The sequence below is a fragment of the Alosa alosa genome, chromosome 13 (genome assembly GCF_017589495.1).
Source record: "Alosa alosa isolate M-15738 ecotype Scorff River chromosome 13, AALO_Geno_1.1, whole genome shotgun sequence".
NCBI classification, from domain to species: Eukaryota; Metazoa; Chordata; class Actinopteri; order Clupeiformes; family Clupeidae; genus Alosa; species Alosa alosa.
In genome coordinates this window covers 15255826-15279541 of record NC_063201.1, presented here as the reverse complement: position 1 = coordinate 15279541, position 23716 = coordinate 15255826, and the positions used below count along the sequence as shown (strand labels likewise).

The 23716-nt window shown below is 43.4% G+C and overlaps 1 protein-coding gene across 1 annotated transcript in view; it reads left to right on the top strand.

The window, feature by feature from the left end:
- LOC125306209 (zinc finger protein 236-like) overlaps window positions 1–23716 on the top strand; it is an 89915-nt gene that overhangs the window by 29570 nt on the left and 36629 nt on the right. The window contains 11 exon segments of the mRNA XM_048261433.1: window positions 1803–1933; window positions 1936–2070; window positions 4418–4519; window positions 7001–7140; window positions 7336–7433; window positions 12912–13063; window positions 13303–13485; window positions 15674–15962; window positions 16975–17078; window positions 18895–19353; window positions 22108–22262. Of these exon segments, the coding sequence (XP_048117390.1) occupies window positions 1803–1933; window positions 1936–2070; window positions 4418–4519; window positions 7001–7140; window positions 7336–7433; window positions 12912–13063; window positions 13303–13485; window positions 15674–15962; window positions 16975–17078; window positions 18895–19353; window positions 22108–22262 (1948 nt within the window).

The window sequence follows — 23716 nt, the reverse complement described above, 5'->3', positions numbered from 1 at the left end:
AACAATAACGTTTCAGACTACTTTACTTAATTTGTTTCATGAACTAAAGATGCTAAAATCTTATGTAGAAGAAGAAACGGCATCCATCCATCTAAAATGACCTTTGTTTTTGTTTGTTGAAAAATGGAACTGACAGAGATGTTTTGTTTAAAAATACATAAAAATAAATAAATAAATAAATAAATAACATTATGCTGATACCTTTTGCTTTTCCCAAATACAATGTAGCCTACAGGTGTAAGTGACCTTTCATCAATCCAGTTGCAATGGATGAACTGTGATGAACTGCCCTACTTGTGATTGTTTAGAGATTTTAAAGGTTTTATAACAATTCTACATCTTCTTTGGCTATTCTACTATCTATTCACCTTTTCAGCACCAGTAGGGTACTTTCTGTGCAGCCGCACACACACACTCAGGCATGCCAAACAAGCATACACAAAAGTTTCAAGAGTGGGGGATGGAGTAAAATATGGAGACAAATTGAAGTGTGATTTATTTTCGCGGAACGGATGTACAGGACTGAGCGGCGGTCATATTTTGTACCGCTATGCGGTACATCTAGTTGAGTACATCGCACTGCTCTACAATGACATCCATGCAGAGGCCCCCTTTGTCTTCTCTTTTAAAGTGTAACAAAATGTAACAAAACTTAATAAATTCCAACGGGTGTGTAGAGGAGCTAGAGGAGAGGCTGAAACTGACTGACAAACTTACAAACTCTGGAGATAGCTGGGTAGGCTAGGATTGAAGCAACGATAAACGAATGATGTGGATTCCTGTAACTGTCCATGAAAACAGCAGGTAAATATCGTAGCAAATAGCCTGGCAATGAAAGGGCTTTAAAAGCATGTATTTCACTTGTCTCACTGGAGTGAACGCAGAACATGGGCTGTTGCGCAAAGAAAAATGAATTAGTGATCAGCATCTCCGTTCACCAAAAGCTAAGTTTGTGCTAACCCATTCGCACAAATAATAGCCTATGTTATGTTTTCTCCATTGTTAACGTGAGATATGTCTCCATGTAGGGTAGTATAGTGATAATGCATAGGGTAGCCAATGTTCACGTCACATGAGCCAGCTGCTTGTTCTGTAGGCTAAAAGTATTTATGTCCCTCCCAAGCTGCGTTAAAATGGTGTGTTAAGTGGACAGAATTTCAAAAAACCTCCTGGGGAACACCCCGACACGACAAACACATGCACTTTTGAAAAGCTTGAAACGTCCATGTAGCCTAACGCATCTTTTAACTTAGCCAGCCAGTGTTGTAAGAGTTCAACGCTTGTTTTCGTGCAGTAGGCTAACCTTTTTGATAAGCAATGTCAGGGGTAGGCTGACGTGATTAAGGAAGGCTTTCTGTTCCTGTTTATGTAAAGGTTTTACATAGGCTCAATAATGATAGACTACACTACATGTTATAGGCTATATTAACCAAAAGCGCACGTTATGTAAATAGGCGGGTCAGATCGCGGGCCGGGTACCATTTAATCCTGATTATTTTTTGCGGTTTGGGGGAGGCTTAAAAACATATAGCCCAGGGGCCTCAGGTGGTATTAAGGCGCCACTGCCCACCTTTCTTATGCAGCCCTTGCCACTTAATCTACTAAACCCCTCTTCTACTGCACTTTTTACTCCCCCCATAAATGCACAAATAGGCTGACACCAGACATAATTTCACTGCATTTCTTACTTCCAGTAACTATATGCATGTGACAATAAACTTCCTTGTATCCTTGTATTACACCAGTGGCACGCTAACAGATACGCATGTCTGGTCTGGTCTGGTCTGGTCTGGTCACTGCAGGTATGAGTTGGCCCAGCAACTCCAGCAGCAGCCGGGCTCCTCAGACGGGACCTCGCTGGAGGACCCCATGGGGGGCCCCGGGGCCGCGGTGGCCCACGACATGCAGGTGGAGATCGAGGGCGGCCAGCTGCAGCCACTCCACCCTCTGGCGTGGGCGTGGAGCAGCAGGGCATGCTGGAGCAGCTCGGCCAGGCGCAGGTGGTGGGGGGCCCCCAGCAGGTGGCGCTGCAGACGCCGCTGACTGATGGAGCCTTGGTGCAGGACGACGGTAAGACACAGCACTGTGGCATGATCACTTAGGCCCACTAACAGCACATGTGGCTTTAGGAAAGAACAAAATTATGCATTTAAGTGCAGGTGTTGCAGAAATGGGAGGATCTGTAGAAATGAGAGGATCTGTAGAAATGAGAGGATCTGTAGAGATGTGTAGATCTGTAGAGATGTGTAGATCTGTAGAGATGTGTAGATCTGTAGAGAGATGTGGAGATAAAATCTGTAGATATGTGTAGATATGTATAGATGTGTAGATCTATATAGATATGTGTAGATATGTAGAAATGTGTAGATCTTTAGAGATATGTATAGATGTGTAGATATGTGAGGAGGGAATATATTCAGTGGGACAAATGTAAATGAAGGTAGATAAGGAAGATTTGACAATGTTTTTTTACACAACTGTGCTATCACTTGTTGTTATACAACTGTTGCATCATTTCAACATTAGATTTACATGTGTTTGTGTGAGTGTGTTGGGGTGTGCAAGTCTATAGCATTGCACATGAGAGGAGAAATAAATTTGTGAGGATTGAAGAGAAATAGCGTCCTGTATGGCTTTGAATATGAAAAAAAGACCTGGAGTGCAATACCCATTTTGAGTTGAGAAAGAGCAAGAGAAGAAACCCCAAAACAGGTTTAACAGTGTCACATACACTGATGGTCATTTGCAGCAAAGCCTTGTTCTTGACGGACCACAAGGCCAGTAGCCATCAAAAGGAGAGATTTTCAAAAGCGTACACAGTGCCCCTTCATGAAAGATAACCTTTGGTCTTGCTGAGAGATGGCTGCTCTGAGGCGATGACTCAAACGAAGGCCTCCGTAGAAAACAAACCTTGAGAATATTATCCTTGCCAACCTTGCCAGTTTCAATATTGCCTCAATTGAATGAGAAAGATCTTTTTGAAGAGCAAGGACAGGCAAGCTTTTTCTTTTTTTTGAAGATAATTGTATTCTCAGGTGCTGTGACACTTAACTCCTTCTGTCAGAGGAAACTTATTTGTGCACAAATGAATGAAATATTGCAACAGGTATCTTGTTCCTGTGATGGGGCATGGGGAGGACGGTTGGGGCATGGGGATGGGGCAGTTGTTAACTGTGCTTTTGGTGTAAAAAGAACATCATTCCAAACGTGGACATTGAATAATGGGGTTGTCCTGTTGTCTGCCGCCCCACATTGTCTTTTGCTGGAAAGGTTAACATGACACGGGGGGGACAGTGCAGAAAGGTCACGTTTGGTAAAACATTCAGTTTACTCTGTTGGCACAACAACAAAAGAGCATCAAATGTCATGCATTGTTTGATCTGGTTCTCTGGGATAGTTGTCTCACTGATGTTTAGACATCAGTTTCTCATGCCATTGCTCAGACTGAACTGTCGTCGTTGCAATCACATTCACATTCACACAGCTACCACTTTTACACTTTCACTGTTTCACTAAAATGTAGATGTATCATGTAAAGATATTGCTCAGTCCATAGCAAAGATGTGATGGTGTTCAGGATCACCTGACAGGTGTATAGAGGGCGGTACCCAGAGACTTTCTAATGAGGAGACACAGCACTCAAAAAATCCTCCATAGAAATGCATGGGGTTAGTTTGTAACGCCAATATGGCCGTTGTCTACACATATCCCACCCCTTCCTCGGCAAAACGTCGACATGTGAATACATTGAGCCAATCATGTGGTGTGAGGTGAATACATTGAGCCAATCATATGTGGTGTTGTGAAGACATCTTCCCAATCATGTGTTGTGAACTCGCCGTAGGAGCAAGATTGGTGTCGTGAAACCTTGGGCACGCACATTTCTGCTGAATAGGGTGCCCGATGAGTGCCCAAAAATCGTTGCTATATGGCCGCTGAGTGGAGGGACTTGCCTAAAAGGACTTTGGCGGTACCCCAACCTTACGGCTACCATAGAAGTAGGCTACACTCAAAAACCAGCCTTCAGGTGAACTCTGATGAAGACGTGGCACACGTCGAAACGTTAGTCCTTATGTTGACACCTTAATAATAAAAAATACTTATATTCTACATCTTTGTCGCCCGGTGAACTCCGGTGAACTCTCTCTCTGGATTCGGTCCTCTCCCGTCGATGCGCTAGATGTGACCCGCAGTAGCGCGGAGGTACAATTGTTTTCTATGTGATGGTGTTGTTTTTGGTTTTAGAAAAGGTACAGAACCGACGCACTCTCTGGCTCCATATGACTAGTTTTATTAAATCGATAACTTTTCGGCCTGGGGCCTTACAAAACAGGAAGACCAACCACATCAATGTATATGTTAACAGTATTGTTGATTTTGGGAGAGTTGTCTCCTCATTTTTTTTTTTCTCCTGCAGACCAGTTTGTGGCGTCGCAGCACCCCCTCCAACAGAACATGGGCCAGTACGACACCTCCTCACTGCCTCAGCCAGCCTATGACCAGCCAGCACTCTCTCAAGGTAATACACATGGCCACATGCACTCCCTCTCTCACACGCTTGCATGCACACACACACACACACACACACACACACACACACACACACACACACAGACACAGACACACACATACACACACAAACACCCTTGCACGCACACACACACAAACACCCTTGCACGCACACATACATACACAAACACCCTTGCACGCACACACACACACTGGACACACACACACACACACATACACACATACACACTTGCACACATACACACACACACCCTTGCACATACATACACAAACACCCTTGCACACATACACACACATACACACTTGCACACATACACACACACACACACACCCTTGCACATACACACACAAACACCCTTGAACACATATTCACAGACACACACACACACACACACACACACACACAGGCACGCACACACACACACACACACACACACACACAGGCACGCACACTCACTCGCTAACTGTCTATCTCTCTCTGTTCTGTGATTCTGTTCTATGGTTCTCCTCTCTCTTCTCTGTTTGTCTGTGCCATGTTCCTCTCCCCATTGCCCTTTAAAAAACAACACAAATCTAATAAGCATGGCCCTCACTCTCTCTGGCCCCATTAGATTTTTTGAGCACAGCCTCACCACTCTCTCATGAAGGCTCACTGGCCCCAAAGCACACACAGTAGGTCACGTACACCCTCCCTGCCCAGGGCAGAACTCATCCCATGCATCCAGTGCTTTTGAAGGCTGGTGCCATTGCCATGCTCAATGACAGATACCATCTGTCTGTCAGATATCACTCCTCAGAGTGAGAGTGAGAGTGAGAGTGAGAGTGAGAGGAGAGAGAGAGAGAGAGAGAGAGAGAGAGAGAGAGAGAGAGGGGGTTGTTTCAGAGCAACTCTACCGCCCTGCTGATTGTATCTTATCAGGCTTGCATGGCTCCGAGGGCTTTCCCTCTCGCTTGATTGGCCTAATCACGGTGGGGCTCGCCGGTCGTCTCTGCTCCTCTCACTCACTGCCACCCCTCTGCAGCTCCCCTCTCTTGCCTTGGCCTTGTCTTAGGCACCTGGAACTCAAATAACGGCTACTTTTCACTAACACATTTCCCGTCTCCCCTGGCTTATAAATGTGGTGTTTTCGTGGTCTGGTCTTAAAGATAAGAGCAGAATGTCACACACTCTGGCACCAAATGTATATATATATTTTTTTAATTGGGTAATGTTTTGGCTGTGAGGCCTTATTTAGATCCAATTTCCAGTGGTATGGTCTGGAAAGTGCTGTTTAAAAAAGTTTTAATTTTGCCTTTGGCAGAACGTTTGTGAGTGCAGATTTGCATGTCGATCAGCGCGCGGATGCAGTCCTCGTGTGTGATTGATACTTATCTGAAGGCCACTTGGCCGCTGCGTCTGAATTGTGTAGTGATCTGTTGATAACAACAGCCCATTGTGTTCAGTGTGAATGGCAGCATGAAGAGCTCCTCCTCTGTCTCTTCTCTCTAGTGCCAACAGCAATAAACACTGAGCAGCCACAGAGTAATAACATACACACACTCATCAATCTTGGGCAGCAGCGGTCAAGCATAGTGTTCCTTAAGAACTATGAAATCAATCGAAATATGTACTTTTAGATTCTGTCTGACATTTGCTGGTGTGTGTATAGAATTGCAGTACTTTTTGAGTACTACCAATTAGGCAGATGATCTGAGGGTATTTAATGATCTGGTTTCAGGGATTGCTCAAGGCTGGTATTATTTTTGCCTGCTCTTAGGGAGTCATTTGCAAAGATTTGGACTGTATACCTGCCTGCCGGTCGCTGTGGTCTATCCACAGGGAAGAAGGCAGCTATTTGCAATTTGTTTTTAGGTTATGCTAACATCTATCCAGCTGGGACTGTAAGTAGATTAGTTTTGAGGGAAGGTGAACTATGACAAATGGTTAGCATTTGCAAATGTCGTTACCCGTCATTATGATATATACTGGCTTTTAGGTCCTGTAGATCCATACTGCTCCCCACAGGCTAGGGTAAATGAAGGGTCAGTGTGGGCATTAACAGTGATCGCATTACAGTCTCTGTGAGGAGGTCAGCGCATGGCCGTGAGACTGGAAAAATGTAGGATGCTGCATGTGAGTGTGTGTGTGTGTGTGTGTGTGTGTGTGTGTGTGTGCGCACGCATGTGTTTGTTTGTGTTTGTGTTGTGTAAGAAGACAGGTAGTTTCTTGTGACTGGTCCTTATTACATTGCTGGGATTTGGATAGGAAATTACTGGCTAGAGTGTGTTTTGTTGTGTTTTTTATCGACTTCACAGTAGTAGAAATGTCCAGTTTGCTTTCTAGCCCTCACCCTCTCTCTCCCACCCCTCTCTCTCTCTCTCTCTCTCTTTCTCTTTCACGCACAAACACATGTACGCTGTATATTAAATGGTGGTGTTGTGGTGTGATGAGTAACTGATCTTGGTGTTCCTGTCGGTGCTACCCCTGCAGGCTTCACCATAACAGAGGGCTTCAGTGCCCCTCAGTTCTCCACGGTGCAGCAGCTGCAGGACTCCAGCACGCTCGAGTCACAGGCCCTCTCCTCCAGCTACCACCCACAGAACCTGCTGCACGTATCCAATGCTGAGGTGGTACGTCCACACACACACACACACACACACACACACACACACACACACACACTGATATACACAGGCACACATCTTTAGATTCAAATGCTTGCAGATATACAAACACACACCCATACAAAATTATGATCACATTCATGTTTTTTATTTATTTGACATATACAACTTAGTTGGCACTGTGCTGTGTGTGTTTCTCAGGCTGGTGGTCTACTCCAGGAGCCAACCCAAGGGGAACTGCAGCTCTCTGCCGGACAAGACTATCACGACGAAAGTGAAGAGATCAAGAGGGCGTACAGGTGTGTGTGTATGTGTGTGTGTGGGTGTGCATATGTTTGTCCTCTTCCCATGACCATCTCAGAAAAGAGCTGCCTGTTGACGCAATATGTATCCTGTCCAATGCATTACTGGGTCATAGAGTTAAAGGTTGTATCAACGATTTCAGGCCCAAAAAAGGCCCAAACATAAATGATCACATTCATCTAATCTTTCCTAACGATCTGCTAGCTGTCTGCCCCATAAGCAGGCTGTCAAAGAAACGCGTCTCTGTAGGATCCGAGATCTGTACACAAAAACAATTGGCAAAATGAAGTGTTTCAACCAATAACCGACGAGATGCGCGTTTAGGAGAGTTTTAATTGCGGGGGGGGTTGTAGCGAGCCAGCTCGCTGTTTTGTTTGAACATCAACAGAAGTGATGTTCAGAACCTTTAAGTTCAAAGATTTTTGTTAGTCTTAGCCACTCTTGGATATAAAACCATTTTACTATTGCATTACATGAAACAATTTGGTATAATGTGTTATACTTGCTACTGATGAGCTGGTGGAATGGGTATTTCATGTTATTGGCTGCGTTCTGGCTAAAGTTGACATTTCATTATTTAGTCAGGATAGGGTTCAGCAGTCAATTCATTAAAAACTTCCAAATTGCTCAGACAAGAAAGTCTTTGCTCGCAAAGAAAGTCTTTGCTCTCATTTGTTTACATACAGAGTCTGACTGAGTCTGTTGACATTATTCTGACTAGGCTTCTGTTCAGCTCCTCAATGCAAACAAAAATCTGTAATAAGTCCAAATAACTTCATTTTCTGTCCAAAAAAGGCCTGGATAACACAGACAAGTATAATACAGGGGACACATGATTGTGTCATCATGCATTGTGAATTACATTATTATTGTCTATATAATTTTTATTTACCAATGATTTATTTTCTACATTGACTGGAATTTGTTGAAGAGGCCAAATGGAAGGAATCTGATGTATTAACAAATGTCCTTGAGGGAATATAATAGTATTCATTATTATATAAAAGTTGTATTCAATTATTTTAGTAATGTGTGTTCAGGAAAGGTGACTAAGTACCTATGTGGTGCTGATGTCAGTGCCATGAAAACCGCAGGTAGCTTAATGGGTTTCTACATTGTGAAGAGTTTGCAGGTCAGAGTTCATTGCATTGGCAAACTTTCCTCAGATAATTTGGAATAATTTTGAGTGTTCTCTCCGTTTGTTTGTGTTTTAACTAACAATCATCATTTGAAGTACTAAAAACTTGTGTGTGGGTGCGGTACGTGGTTGAAGAGTCAGTATTCTGTCCAAGTCCAAATAACGTCTAATATGTCACTCTGCTGCCGTTGTCAGACATCTGATTGTGAAAAGTAGAAGAAATGTTCATACAAAGTATCAGTCATTTTTAACAGTGTTAAATACCATGCACCCACTGCATACCCTGACTGGAAAGATACAATAAACACAATAACACAGGCCTGGATAACACATACAAGTATAATACATGGGGACACATGATTGTGTCATTATGCACTGCAAGTTACATAATTATTGTTTATATAATTTTTATTTACCTATGATTTATTTTTTACATTTTCATTATAGAAAACGTGTACATACTATTGAGTCCTTTCAAATATGGAGAGGAAAGAATACAGGAATTAATTTTGCAGAATGAGGCACTATTAACAAAGGTAACAATGTAAAATTTACCCTCATCAAACATCAAAAGCAAGGAAAGTAAGAGGCAAAGGAAAGTACAGAAAAACAAAACAAACAAATAAAAACATTAAAAGTGAAGTATTGACAGAGGTTGCAGTGACACTAGTAGGGGTGTCACGATTCTACAAATCCTCGATTTCATTTTCAATTTTAAAGTCACGATTTGATTCGATTTTCGATATATATATATATATATATATATATATATATATATATATAACTATTACTGCTTTCCTTATATGTTGTTTACTCTTTTTGGCCTTTTCGCTTTCGGGGGGGCTTTTATTTTGAAACCGTTCCATCCGCGAGGTTGTAATGTAAACAGAACAAACTTTAGGCTAAACAGAGACGTGAACATAGTGAAATGAAACAACACAGAATGATAATTTGATTGTTTCAGCACACTCCGAAGAGCTCCAAGGTTAGTGTTCATGGAATATGTTCTTATCAATGTGCATTTTAAGATCCAAAATGCCCCCCTCCCCCTCCTCCACTTTTGGTGCTACCCTGACCTCTGGCTGCAGTGTAGCTGCAGCACAATAAGTAGATGCAACATATTGGGTACTGAAATATTCACAAGAATCCATAGAAATTGAATCTTCATGTTGTATTATCCAATATTAGTTGTACAGATGTAAAGTCTATCTTATACACACTCATTGAACCAACAAAGTAAATGCAAAAATAGAGACTTTTTTGTAATTATTCCATATTTTGTGTAGTCAGTCTATATCAGAACACCTGACATACAATCTAAATAGTCCACAAGAAACCTCAAAGTGTTACCTTTCATTTGAGACCTTTCATTGCTTCTACACAAAGGGGTTCATGTGCAGTAAGCATTTGATTGTCAGTGTGCGTTTTGGATGACCAAAAGTCCTATGGGGAGTTTCCATAGGCATTTTACAAAACACATGAGCATATCTTGGCAAATAATGGTCTAAAGCACTTATATTTTCATTCTATATTGATCTACTTTTGCACACAGCTTCACAAGACCTGGTGCTAGGGCTCAGTTGTGTTTCTAAAGGATATCAAGTGACCTAGAGGGCTGAAATGTGGTCAGTTCAGAGATGCTTGTAATCCGGCTGAAAGATAAAACTATATTCTAGCCTCTGTAACTCTGACTGTTTCCTACGAAAACTACAGGTTCTCAGCTTTCTATGGTAGGCCCCAAAAGAGGTGGGAACAATGCCCTTGCAAATAGGCACAGTGCAATTTCAGGCAAAAACTTGAAATTTGTATTGAGATCCATGTGGTTAAAGTATTTTTGGACTGTAACTAGCCTAGATCATCTTTTCACTTGCTAAATTGAGTAAGCTAAGTTAGTGTTAATTGAGACAAAATACTTCCACACCGCTGATTTCAAAGTAGCCAGAGGGGCTTCGATTTCATGATTTCACACACACAGACCCAACAGAAAAAAATAGTAGAGTAAAAAGTAGAATTAGACTAGGTGGTGCAAGGGCTAAAAAGGACGCCATCTAGTTGAAGAGGTCTTCCAGTGTAACGATATGATACATCTTGTTAACAGTGTGAGAAAGGCCACAAGTTCACAGACGGTAGAAAATGGCCGATGAGTAACAACAGGGCAACTAGGGGTGAGGACCGGATGATGGCAGTATCAGCATTTTTCAACAATAAATATTTCATAGTCCATCCTTTACAGATAACAAGGCTCCTGTACAGATCTCCGTTTCAGCTGATGCCAGCTTTTTCTTCTGCACTTTCAACAAACTTGTCCGACAGGGGCCCCCTGAGAGAAAGAGAGAGAGAGGGGGGAAAAGTTTCCCTGGTGTTCATTTCCTGTGTTCCAGTGCTTTGCACTCGTCTTGTTGTTGCTTAAATGAGTTGTCTCAGCATGTCTCCCCCCCCGAGCCGACGGGGTGGCGGCGTGATATCTGAAGGACAACTCCCCCTGATCTCGCCGATAAAAACAATGAGCGAAGGGGGGGGGGGGGGTTTAAAGCAGATGAATAAGGACCCTGTTTTTATCTGTTTATTTATTTATTTATTTATTTATTTAGTTAGTTTGCATTTCCTTGGCTATGAGAAGACATTCTGAGAAACTCAAGGACATGGGGTGTTGTTGCATACCTTTTGTAGAACACTGGATGAGGGTTAGAACAAGGAATCCGAAAACAATGGGATAATCGACTGGAATTTGTTGAAGAGGCCAAATGGAACGACACTGATGTATTAATGAATGTCCATGAGGGAATATAATAGTATTCATTATTATGTAAAAGTTGTGTCCAATTATTTTAGTAATGTGTGTTCAGGTGACTAAGTACCTATGTGATGCTGATGTCAGTGGCATGAAAACAGCAGGTAGCTTAATGGGTTTCTATTAACATTGTGAAGACTTTGCAGGTCAGAGTTCATTGCAATGGCAAACTTTCCTCTGATAATTTGGAATAATTTTGAGTGTTCTTTCCGTTTGTTAATGTTTTAACTGACAGTCATTATTTGAGATACTAAAAACTTGTGTGGGGAATGTGCTTGAAGAGTCAGCATTGTTGAAATGTGCACTTATGAAAGTAACGGCCAAGTGTCCGCCAATCAGTTTACAAGATCCTGCACAGTCTATTTATTGTCATTCAGTGCTCATCTCTTTTCATTGTTGTCATTTCCGTAGTTCAAATCTGTCTAATGCCTCGTCACATTTTGACTTTACCGGTACCCATGCGTGCCTTGTACTGTATGTGTCAATCTTCCTCCTGCAGTCTCTGTCCGCTGACTCTGTATTCATGTGATGGTGAAATGTTGAGCTCCCATTACTGAGACTACACACACACACACAAACACGCACACACAAACACAGAGAGAGAGACCCTTTTACCAGATCGAGCACTCAGAGGCGGCCCTCTCTTGGCTGTCTCTCGTGGACTCTGATCGCTGGCAGATAGATCTGTGATGGATGTTGCTGTCACACATTACTCACTCAGCTAACACATTTCACTTCACACACCTTTCATGCATCAGATTTCAAAGGCAAAAATTTTATTGTATACACTACTCATCCAAAATTAGACCTCTTTAAGGCCTAAGAAATAAAGGGTTTTTACAGAAAATACAATTTTTGCAAAATACAATTTTTAGGGGTATTTTTGCAGTTTCATTGTATATCTCCTAACCTGCTGTGATGGTATGAAGTCATGTGAATCAAATTGTAAACACACTTGTCATTCCCACTAGCAGCCCAAATCCATCACAGCAAATGTGCAAAAATGTGATAACCGCTTGTACACACAACGCTGGCAAAAAATACACTGCTGACTTAAAGGCCTGCTAGGTAGTTGTTAGGTAGTTGATGTTCACAAGGGAAATCTGTTGGTTGTTAACTTAACTAAAGTCTGTTGGCTGTTATCTCACTGCTTTGAAATAAATAACTCTGTAATGCCTCTTTGAAGGTGAGTCTGCTATCCTAACCCCACAAGCAACAGCTCAGGAGGGTTCTCTAGCTGTCTGTTTAGATTTCACGCTTATATATAAAAAAAATTGTACACAGCTATGGTTCTGTAAATGGGCCATAAGCATGAGTCATAACATAAGCAATCCCTGCCAGTCAACACACTGTGGCAAGACTACGGAAATTTGATTGACCGAGGATCTCATTTCCTGTTAGTGGATATATTTAAGGCCTTAGTATTGTCAGCCACTGACAGTAATATGCTAGGCTCAGAGCCTACAGTGGTATCATAGGGGAGTTGGCTGGGAGGAAGGAGTGTGTATTTGACAGATGTTTGACAGTCTGCTCCTCTGATCTTAGGTGTAACATCTGCAATAAAGGCTTCAAGAAGTCCAGCCACCTGAAGCAGCATGTACGATCACACACAGGAGAGAAACCCTACAGGTGCAACCTGTGTGGCCGCAGCTTCGTCTCGGCCGGGGTACTCAAGTCCCACCTCAACACACACACGGGTAAGATGCGGTCAGTGGACAGGCTGGAAAAACTACATTTTGTCCAGCTCAGGGTTTCGTTGAGCTGTATTAAGCTGTACGCCTTTTACTTTTGGTACTTCTGAACTTCTGGCCCACAATGCACCTCCTGGTCTCTGTTGTATTTGAGTTCTACTTTTGTCCCATGCCTACTCATCTCCACCCTTCTCTCTCTCTGTTTCTCTTATCTTCTGTCTCTCCTTTTTTTCTCTCTCTCACAGGAGTCAAAGCTTTCAAGTGTAATGTGTGTGAGGCCTCCTTCACCACCAATGGTAGCCTAAACCGTCACATGATCATCCACCTCAACATGAAGCCCTTCAAGTGCCCCATGTGTGTCGAGACCTTCCGTACCAACCTGCTCTGTAGGAAGCATCTGAAGAAAGATCACGCCATAGGATCTAGAGGTAGGACAGACACACAGGGTAGCTCTGATAGAACACCTGGCATTTACACATAAAACAGTCTTAGGGCTATATTTTAACGGTCTGAAACGGAAGTGTCTTTGCGCAAAACGCAAGTCACTTTGTGGGTGGATCTTGGGCACTGATGCTATTTTACCGGCGGGATATTTGACTGTTGCTCCAGGCACAAATCTAAAATGGGGTGGTCTGAAGTAGCTACATTAATCATGGGTGTGGTTTGGGCGTAACGTGCAATAAACCAATCAGGACGTCATCTCACATTCCCTTTAATAACAGGCACGCTTGTTCCATAGCTGATTGCTATTATGGTGGCGTATTTGCCAGTCGCAGCCAGGAGCGTTCACAGCGCTATAATTTTACTGTTCAGTTAGGAACTGTCAGCTATTGATTTTTCCTCTTGACAAAATGTAATACAGAATTGTCACAAAGACATACTTTCCGATGTTTTGGGATCACTCTCACTGAATCACGAGATTATGAATGCATGGTGATATTTTTGCTATGTACAATGTAATCTAACATTACCTCTCTATAGACAATGCATATCTTCTGTCAGTTAATCTCTTCTCTCCCGTGCTGCCGCTGGGGCATTTGGGTTAAATGGCATCGGCATGCAATTCAACATCACGTCTCCTTAAGTCATCTAATATTTCCTAATTTATGTCATCAACACATCCGTGATTCGTGAAAATGTGTACGCTAGATTTCACATCTTAATGGACACCACACTGATTTCCCTCGAGTGGTAATATTTTTCTTTGAAATTATGTATCGTTTACCAAAATGGGAACTATGTTGTATAGATGAGTGGAGCAAAGTGTGCGTTGCGCAGCACAGGCGGCCTGTGAGAAACAGTTTCCAAGTTGACCTAACTTTCAACTCTGCACAGTATATCCCATTAACTGCATGACAGTAGGCTATTTACAATATTTTCTGTTAAGTAGAGTTTGTAAACACTTTATCATCAACTTAATGCACGCACAACATTCGTTTGAGCAGGAGAGAGAATGAATGGGTGCAGCAACTACAGAAATTGTAGCCATACTTGCTGCTTTCTTGTACTATTTGCTGGTTAACAGCTCATAAAAGCTGATTTAAGCTAATTCACTAACTCAACACTTTAAGGCCATCATGGATATAAAACGTTTTTTGAAAATAACGAAAGGATGGAGGGAACATAAAGCTTGGAGTTATTTCAGATGGGCTACAACAAGGTAGGCAAAATTCTGGTGCTTAAAACCTTAGCGCAGCTGGAATAATGCTTAGGCTGATGTTAAAGCGCACGCGATGTTTAAAGCCATACATAACGGTAAATTGGAACAAAACTAAAGGTAACTTTGGCCTTTATAGGGCTGTATAAAGTTGTCCAAATTAATAGGTCATAATTAGGCGTTGTTGTTGTAAATATATTGCATGTAGATGTTGTAGGCTACAAATTTTTTAGGTCACCAATGCACGAACAAAACCGGAAATGGACAAATATTATCACGGGGGTGTCTGTAGATTGGTGTGCAACACATTCATTCACGCAGGCCCTCAAAATAGCATTTGCATTTAGCCACAGACTTTAGACCAGGGAGTTCCTGGTCTGTGGCGGAATTGTTTTCTGAAACTGCAAAATATCAACAGTGAACGTTTACCGAACACGCCCGTCTTTTTTAAGCTGAACCGCAATCGAATTCCCTAATTTACAGGCATGTACCTGTGGAGGGAAAATTCCAATATGCGCTGACTGCAAAATAGGAAAGACAAAAGCGCGAATATACAAAGTCAATTGCGCTGGGACGCACGATAGAGCCCTTAATGTCAAATAATGCCCACAGAAAGGTTCTCTTCATTTGATTAGAAATGTTATTTTTTTCTGTTGACCTTTTGTTTGTGTATTCCTTTGTATTTGTCTAAATGTCTGTGTTTTTTTTTACCATTTGGCTTTTAGACTCGCTTTAAGGTTGTATTAGCACTACTTTTATTTTTCCTCAACTAGTTTAATGCCCATATGCTTATGTTTGAGCTATTTTAGTTAGTCATCTCAGACCAAGTGGTGTCCTTGTGTCTTGTGTTGTTTAGGAGCCTATAGTTCCCACGGAGGCTCTTGAAGTTTGATTCCACACCCTATAATAGTGTCTTTGTTCCATCAGTGGTTCTTCATTTGTTTGTGTCACTATTGCAGTGCTGGGGGAGGAAGAAGGTGAGGACGAGGACAGTTACGGTCGTTCGGGCACCAAGCGGAACCGCGCCGGCATCATCACCTTCACCGAGGAGCAGGCGGCGGAGCTGGCCAAGCAGGAGCCGGACGATGCTGCGACGCTGTCGGAGAAGGTCCTGGCCCAGTCGGCCGCCGAGCGTGACCGCATCAGCGAGATCAAGGACAAGGCCGTGGAGCTGGAGACCGAGCCCAAGTTCGCCAACCGCTGTTCCTACTGTCCCAAGAGCTTCAAGAAGCCCAGCGACCTCGTCAGGTGAGCTCTTGGTGTTGTTTCTCTTTCACTATCTTTGTCTTTTTCTTTTTCTATTTTTTCTATTTTTTTCTGTCTGTCTTCTGTCTTTTCTTCCCCTATCGTTTCTTTCCTGCTCTTCTTGTCAAGTCCTCTTCCCTCCCTTTAGTAGTCCAATCCCGGGTCCTTCACTCCTAACAGACCTGTCTTACTGTGTTCACGCTGTGAGCTGTCAGCGGCTGCTCTAGCCTCTTCTGTGTTTCAGCAGACACGACTCTGACCACTCAGCCAATTGCCACGACACCACCCGGCCAACCTCAACCCCCTGCAGATGAGCTGCTGGTCACTGAGTGTCTGTGTGCTCACCACATCCCCAAAATAAGCTCCCTCATCTTGTGCCAGCTTGTGACCTCAGACTGACTTTGTTCCATATTTAGTGATTAGAAGAGGGAACTACGAGTGAATTTCGATTGGAGGGCAAAACACGTCCTAGCAGGCAGATTGCTGTCTGATGGACAGTGATAGTAGTGCCTCTGTAGATAAGAGGTAGTGTTTATTTGTATTCTTCTGAGTGAAGAAGGCATCTTAAGAGATGAGTGTCAAGAAATATTTCACCACTGAATCTGACAAGCACACCACTGACACTTTCAAGCAGACTTGATAAGCCTCTAAACCTCTCTTTTATTTGGTTCAGGCCCTCCTCAGACTTTTCTTGCCTTGTTTATCTCCTCAGTCGGATCAGAATATGTCTCTCGTGTGTCACAGAGTGATGGCTTGAGACTAGTGTAATTCTCATCATCCCCATACACTGTGTCTCTTCCTTTTATGAGTGAAAACAAACAGGTACTGTGAAACTGTAAAGGAAGTTAACCTGGGACAATAAAACACATATCTCATAGCCAATGTTGTCAAGTTGGCATGATGGTGGTGGTGATGATGATGTGGTGATGATGGTGATGGTGATGGTGGTGGTGGTGGTGGTGTGGAGTATGTGCATGTATGTGACTTCTTGTTCTTGTGTGTGTGTTTTTTGCAGACATGTTCGGATCCATACGGGAGAGAAGCCTTACAAGTGTGATGTGTGTGGGAAGAGTTTCACAGTGAAGTCTACGTTAGACTGTCATGTAAAAACACACACAGGTCAGTCACTAATATATATTTTACATATACAAATATATTTTACAAATTCACATATTATTCATATTATGTTAATTGAAGGATTAACCACTTAATTGGTTAATCAGTTGTTCATATACATGGGCACATTATACACATACATACTGTGATAAGTGATACAGGAACTTACACACAAATATGTTCATGCCTTGTTTTATTTTCTTGTAATAATCTTTATCACATCGATAAAAAGACCTAAGTCTCTAGGCCTGTAGTGTCGCCTCTTAACGGGTCAGCTCCTATGAGAGGTCATGTATCGTCTTTTTGCAGATTGTCTTTTTTTTCATTTGCCCCAAGCCCACGCCGGTATCAGCCCCCTCATCCATTACACTGCACTAAATCCCAATTTGCATACTACAGCTCACCATTCAGTTTAGTAGAGACAGTGGCATTACACCAAAAAAAGGCTCCCTCCCCAAGCCTAAGCCGCCAAAACTAATCACCATTCATTTGCAGTGTTAGGCATTACACAAAAAAAGCTCCTACGCCGAACAGTAGCCATTAGTCTCCAGAGACATGGCTTTTAGAGCAGTGTAATTAGGACTTTAAAGCAGGCTAAATTGAACGAAAGGGGCTAGTTTGTTGTGAGAAATTTTTTTGCAAGACTGTTCAGGAGGCTTATAGGGAGAGTGTGTGTGTGTGTGTGTGTGTGTAAACAGATCACTTATCACTGGTGAGAAGAACTCACTCACATACACATAGTGAGTTTCAGGAGTAGGGGAGGAGTCGAGCAGTGTTTTTCAACCTTTTTTGTGCCACGGCACACTTTTTTTTTGACACTTAAAATGTCCCACGGCACACTAACATCCTGTGTGAATAAAACATAAACATACCATAGCCTAAAATTTCAAATAATACACAGATATGGCCTTATCATGGCTTCTATGCAAGACCTGCTCAATAATACAAGCGCCCTCTGTTTCATTTGTAGGTGACTATATTTAATTTAATTGTTGTTATGAACTGGATATGTGATGATTCTGTTAATACTGGATATGGGGCCCCCGTTGTAAAATGCCTGCATACCACAAATAGTGCAATCATACAATCAATGAGGATATAAATGCATGTGGTTATAAATTCTTTGCTTTTCTGGACCAGTGAGTGACATTTGGGTAATTTTCTGCGGCACACCTTATGATCTCTCAAGGCACAGTGGTTGAAAAACACTGGAGCAGAGGATGAAGAGAAATTGCCTGCAGAGACTCATGCAGGACTTGTTTTGTATAATAATAATAATAATAATAATAATAATAATGCAAGTCAAAGGCCACTGCAGCATGGAACCAATTCAGTTCAAAGAAACAGCTTCTACCTGTACCTGCCATGCAAAGCTATTTTTGACTCCTGCATTCTCCAGCTGTCTTAGATTGTTTTATTACTCTCAATAGTATTCTGTCTACTAACAATCACAACATAGCATGAGGTCAAAGTTGTTTCCCTTTCATGTTCCTGTAACATAAAAAGCCACAGAAACTCTCCGATAAAGTACCTGGACAATGACCGTTATTAGCGCCACTTGGTGGCACTCCCAAAAGCTATCCAGAGGCCATAGCCAACCCCCCCATCCCCTTCGCCCTCTCTACCCAATGTCCATCAGTGTTTAAGTGTTTGTGGTAATGGAGGGTCCTCGGTTTTTTGGACCTCGGTGTTTTCACAACTGTGTGTGTGTGTGCGTGTGTGTGTGTCTGTGTCTGTGTGCGTGTCTGTGTATGCGCATGTCTGTGTGTCTGTGCATGCAAATAAAGCTTTGAGCTTTGTGCATTCTTGGTGTCTGCAGGTCAGAAGCTGTTTGGCTGCCATATGTGCCACACGTCTTTCTCCACCAAAGGCAGCCTGAAGGTTCACATGCGCCTTCACACGGGCTCCAAGCCCTTCAAGTGCCCCATCTGCGACCTGCGCTTCCGCACCTCCGGCCACCGCAAGACCCACATCCAGAGCCATATGAGGCCCAGCTCGGAGAGCAAGAGGGCCAAGCGCAGTGCTGGACCAGACCGCCAGTCGGCCAGGCACCACGCCTCGGAGGGCGACCCGACACAGGTCCAGAGCCAGGCCTCCCACCAGGCCACTGGAGGGCCGGCGCCAACGGACACCCTGCCTCCCGTGGGGCTGCTCCAGACCACCGGTGGCGACCCGGGGATCTACATCCCCAGCACCTCGGTCCTCACCGGTCAGTACGACCAGAACCTGCTGCAGTCAGGGCTGGTGGGCCAGGCAATCTTACCCGCTACCATGTCAGGTAAGGGTTATGACTCGTGTGTAACACCCACCAACGTAATAACTTCCCACCAACGTAATAAACCACTAACGCAATACAAATCTGCACAAAATCTGCACATTTTAAATGTAATAATCATGCCAACGTAATCATTTTCCACCAACGAAATGACTTTTTCCTACTGCCAACGTAATAATCAAATTTCCCACCAACATAATTATTTGGGTTACGACTCGTGATTTGCATTGCTGTGGGAAGGGGCGTGTTAGGTAAAGCAGATATTCTAGAAAAAGAGGTCTCACTTTGAAGTACTTCGAGTGTCATCAAGTTCTTGGAGTTTTGATGCCCTCAGTCAAGAACTGAAGCTGAGTCATCAACTCGGAACACATGGCTCATCAGGATTTGGTCTTCCTTTGGTTTGGGTTTTTTGTCTTTCTTGGACCTTTCATCCTAGACTAGAAGCTCTTTTTCATTGAAGTTCTCCTGCAGCCTAGGACTAGGCTTGATCCATGTCTGGTAAAGTGGCCCTTGATGTGGAGTGCTCCAGGTTGTCAGTGAGCATCACAGAGAGCAGGAGAGAGGTGGAGACGAGTGAAGTTGGACCTGGTGCCTTTAAGGCCCCCAGTGAATGCCTTGTCCATTTCTCAACATACTCACGTGTGCTCCTCCCACACACGTCACACACACACACACACACACACACACACACACACACACACACACACACACACACGCATACCCCTTCAACACACACACACACATTACCATCATTCATTCCTCGCACACATACTGTACACCTGTGCTCACACACAATTCCATAGACACGCTCTCTCACACACACACACCATACACACACACACACACACACACACACACACACACACACACACACACACACACACACACACACACACACACACACACACAACTGCTCAGCATGCATCAAGTGGATTCTCGTAGTCGTAACCCCAGCAGACAGCTCAGCTAAGAGCTCAGTGTTTGAGCTCCCGTGTGAAATCACCTAAGTCTCCAGGATCACACTGTCTGTACAGGGCTCCGAGCAGCCTGAGCCTAACCCCTGTAGTGCTCACTGAGTGCCAAACTGACACATGGACCGCCGTGTTCAGGAAGTGTCTGTTTCATGTACAAGAGCGGCAGTATGACTTAAACAAGGATGGACAAGGCATGATGCTCGCAACCGCGTGAGAACATGTGTTCGCGAGTGTGAATAAGCTTGTTCTGTAATTAACACCCATCAGGCTGTGGTGTGTGTGTGTGTGTGTGTGTGTGTGTGTGTGTGTGTGTGTGTGTGTGTGTGTGTGAGAGAGAGAGAGAGAGTGTGTGTGGAATTGTGTGTGATGGTGGTGTGTGTGTGAAATGTGGATGTGTGTGTGTGTGTGTGTGTGTGTGTGTGTGTGTGTGTGTGTGTGTGTGTAAAGGGGGTTATATATGTGTGTGTGTGTGGGAGCACAGTGTTTTAGGAGACCATGATTGCTTTTTCTTTGCATGACTGACTGACAGGCAGAGCCTCAGGGAGGGATGTGGATGTGGTTACGAGGGGGCCGATCCCCTCCCCCCACTTTCCCCTCTTTTCTCTCCCTCGCTCCGCAGTGCAGTTCACAGCGTGCTGGGACCGCTTCGCTTTGATTCAATCCCACTCGCTCTGGAAAAACAAAACAGCCGTGAAATGAATTTCCTGTCAGTTTGACGGGGAGAAAGTGAGCGAGCAAGTGAGGGAGTGAGGCTGGCCAAGGGACTTGAGGAGGTGGGGATGGACGGTGATGGAGGGTCCTTTTCATTTCTGTGAGAGTGAGTTTTGCCAGGTGTACCCAGTAAGCCTATACATCAGAGGGAGAAGAAAAAAGGAAGAAAGAGGAAAGAGAGATAGAGAGAGAGAGCAAGAGAGAGAGGGAGAGCAGGGAGCCTGCTTCTGAAAAGAGAGGGAAGAGGGAGAGAGAGGAGCCTGCTTCTGAAAAGAGAGGGAAGAGGAGAGGGAGAGAGAGAGGGGAGCCTGCTTTTAAAAAGAGGGGGGAAGAGGAGAGAGAGAGAGAGAGAGAAAGACAGAGAGAGAGAACAGGGAGCCTGCTTCTGAAAAGAGGTGGAAGAGGAAAGTGAGAGAGTGAGAGAGGCAGGGTGGCTGACATGTAAATTGTGCCACCTCTCTCATTTTATCTCCATGAGACAGAGCTGCCCCGGACCACCTCCTCTCCTTACCCCTCATTCTCATTAGTGCCACTTCAGCCGGAACACAGAGACAGAGAAGGAGACAAACGTTCCCAAATCTGGGGGCTGGCGCCGGGTGACAGAAAGAGAGAGACTGCGACTGAAAGAGAAGAAACGCCCCAGAGAGAAAAAGAGGAGAATTACTGTATATCATGGGACCGATAGTGGGTGTGAGAGAGAAGGGTTGAGAGGAGGAACAACAGAGAGATAGATAGAGGGAGGTAGAGAAAGAGACAGGAAGGAGAGATGTAGAAAGAATGGAGGTGAACCTCAGGGGAGCCCCACCGTGTGGAGAGACTAGAGTAAGGGCTTAAGGTGCACAAAGCAGGGATTACTCTGAAACAGACTCTAACTCTGGTAAATGCAACACTCTAGGGGTGTGCTTGTTCCTGGATAATCTACCCATAATTCTAAGTTTGTGTGTGCCTGTGTGTGTGGGTGTGTGAAGATTGACCACAGTGAAGAGAACCCTTCGCATAACAGTTTGATTGTAATAATAGTGTATGTGTGTGCGTAATCAATGCTTTTGTGTGTGTGTATGTGTTTTCCCAGCGGGGGGTGACCTGACTGTGTCTCTGGGTGAGGGTCTGGCCACTCTGGAGGGCATCCACCTGCAGCTGACGCCTGCCAACCTCGTGTGCCCCAACGTCCAGATCTCGGGCATCTCGGGCATCGACGCCAGCAACATCAACAACATCACTCTGCAGGTAGCGTTACAGACACAAACAAACACATTGTTTGAGGTTTCTTCGTGCACTAGTGTATTTGTGTGTATGTGTACGTAAGTGTGTGTGTGTGTGTGTGTGTGTGTGTTGTGTGTGTGTGTGTGTGTGTGTGTGTGTGTGTGTGTGTGTTTCTCTGACCTTGTATTTGTATTTTTGTAGATGTATTTTTAGTTTTCCCCCGAGTGGGTGTGTGTTTGGGTTTTTTGGAAAACAGAATCTCCCGTGCATGTAAATGCATTTGAGTGAGTGACGGTGTAGGTATCGGAGTGCAGGTTTCCTGTGCCTCTTCCCTCTGTTCGCACTGCTGTATATCCTCAGAGCGTTTTACATCCACATGCCAGGCAGGGATGTGGAACTATGCTGTTAAACTTCAAAAGCAGACATGAATCCTTGCAGAGAGCAGATAGAAGTGAAAAACACATCTGCTGCTACTTGTTGCAGTGCAACTCATAAATAAACACCACAAACCTACAAACGGCTGTGTTTATCATACAAGTAATGCCTGATTAGACACAGGTGGGAAGGCTACTACTTCCACTAGTATCTTTCTTAAAATACTCCCTTGGCTTTACTTTGTGTTTATTTTGTGTTGTATTGTATTATTTGTAAAGGTAGCATTTAATGTTTCACTAATGGCCTCCTTACACCAAACAACTTTGACAAGATTTGGGAAAGATTCTTGAAATATTAAAGTCTTTTGAGTAAAGCTTGAATGGGGGTCATTAGTTAAAAGGCTACAATCTTTCAAGAATCTTTCCCAAATCCTGTCAAAGTTGTTGTATGTAAGGTGGCCATTAGATGATCTATTGGACTGTAGCTTGAATGTAAAATGAATAAGTCCACGTTTTTATCGGTTATGGATTATGGCAATGTTATCTACATGTGTTTAGAACTCATCACTGTGGTTTATATGAAAAGGTTGGATGGCCATCATTACCTGCAAGAAGAGAGCAACATTGCATGATTTTTATTTATAAAGCTTTACTTGATATGTTACCTCAATATTTGACTAGTTTGGTTTCCTTTAGATCTTGCAATCTGCACACTCTTTCACAAAATGTCCTAATCTTGACTGTCCCATGTTAGAACGGAATTAGGAAAAACAGCTTTTGAATTTTATGCTGCCAAAAAATGGAATGATTTACAACATGCGCTGAAACTGGAAACTTTGGTTTTTAGAAACCTTATTACCGGTGGTGAGCAGACTGTTTGTATGTGTGAACTATGATTGTTGGTTTATATTGTTGTTGTATATTGTGTATGTAATCAGGGCGTCATTGGAAAAGAGAGCTTGCTCTCAACTGACCCCCTGAACAAATAAAGGTTAAAAAAAAAAAAAAAAAAAAAAAAAAAAAAGGTAAATGTTTAAAGGTTGTATCAGCGATGGCGGGGTAACGTCACTTCTGTTGATGTTCAAACAAAACAGAGAGCTAGCT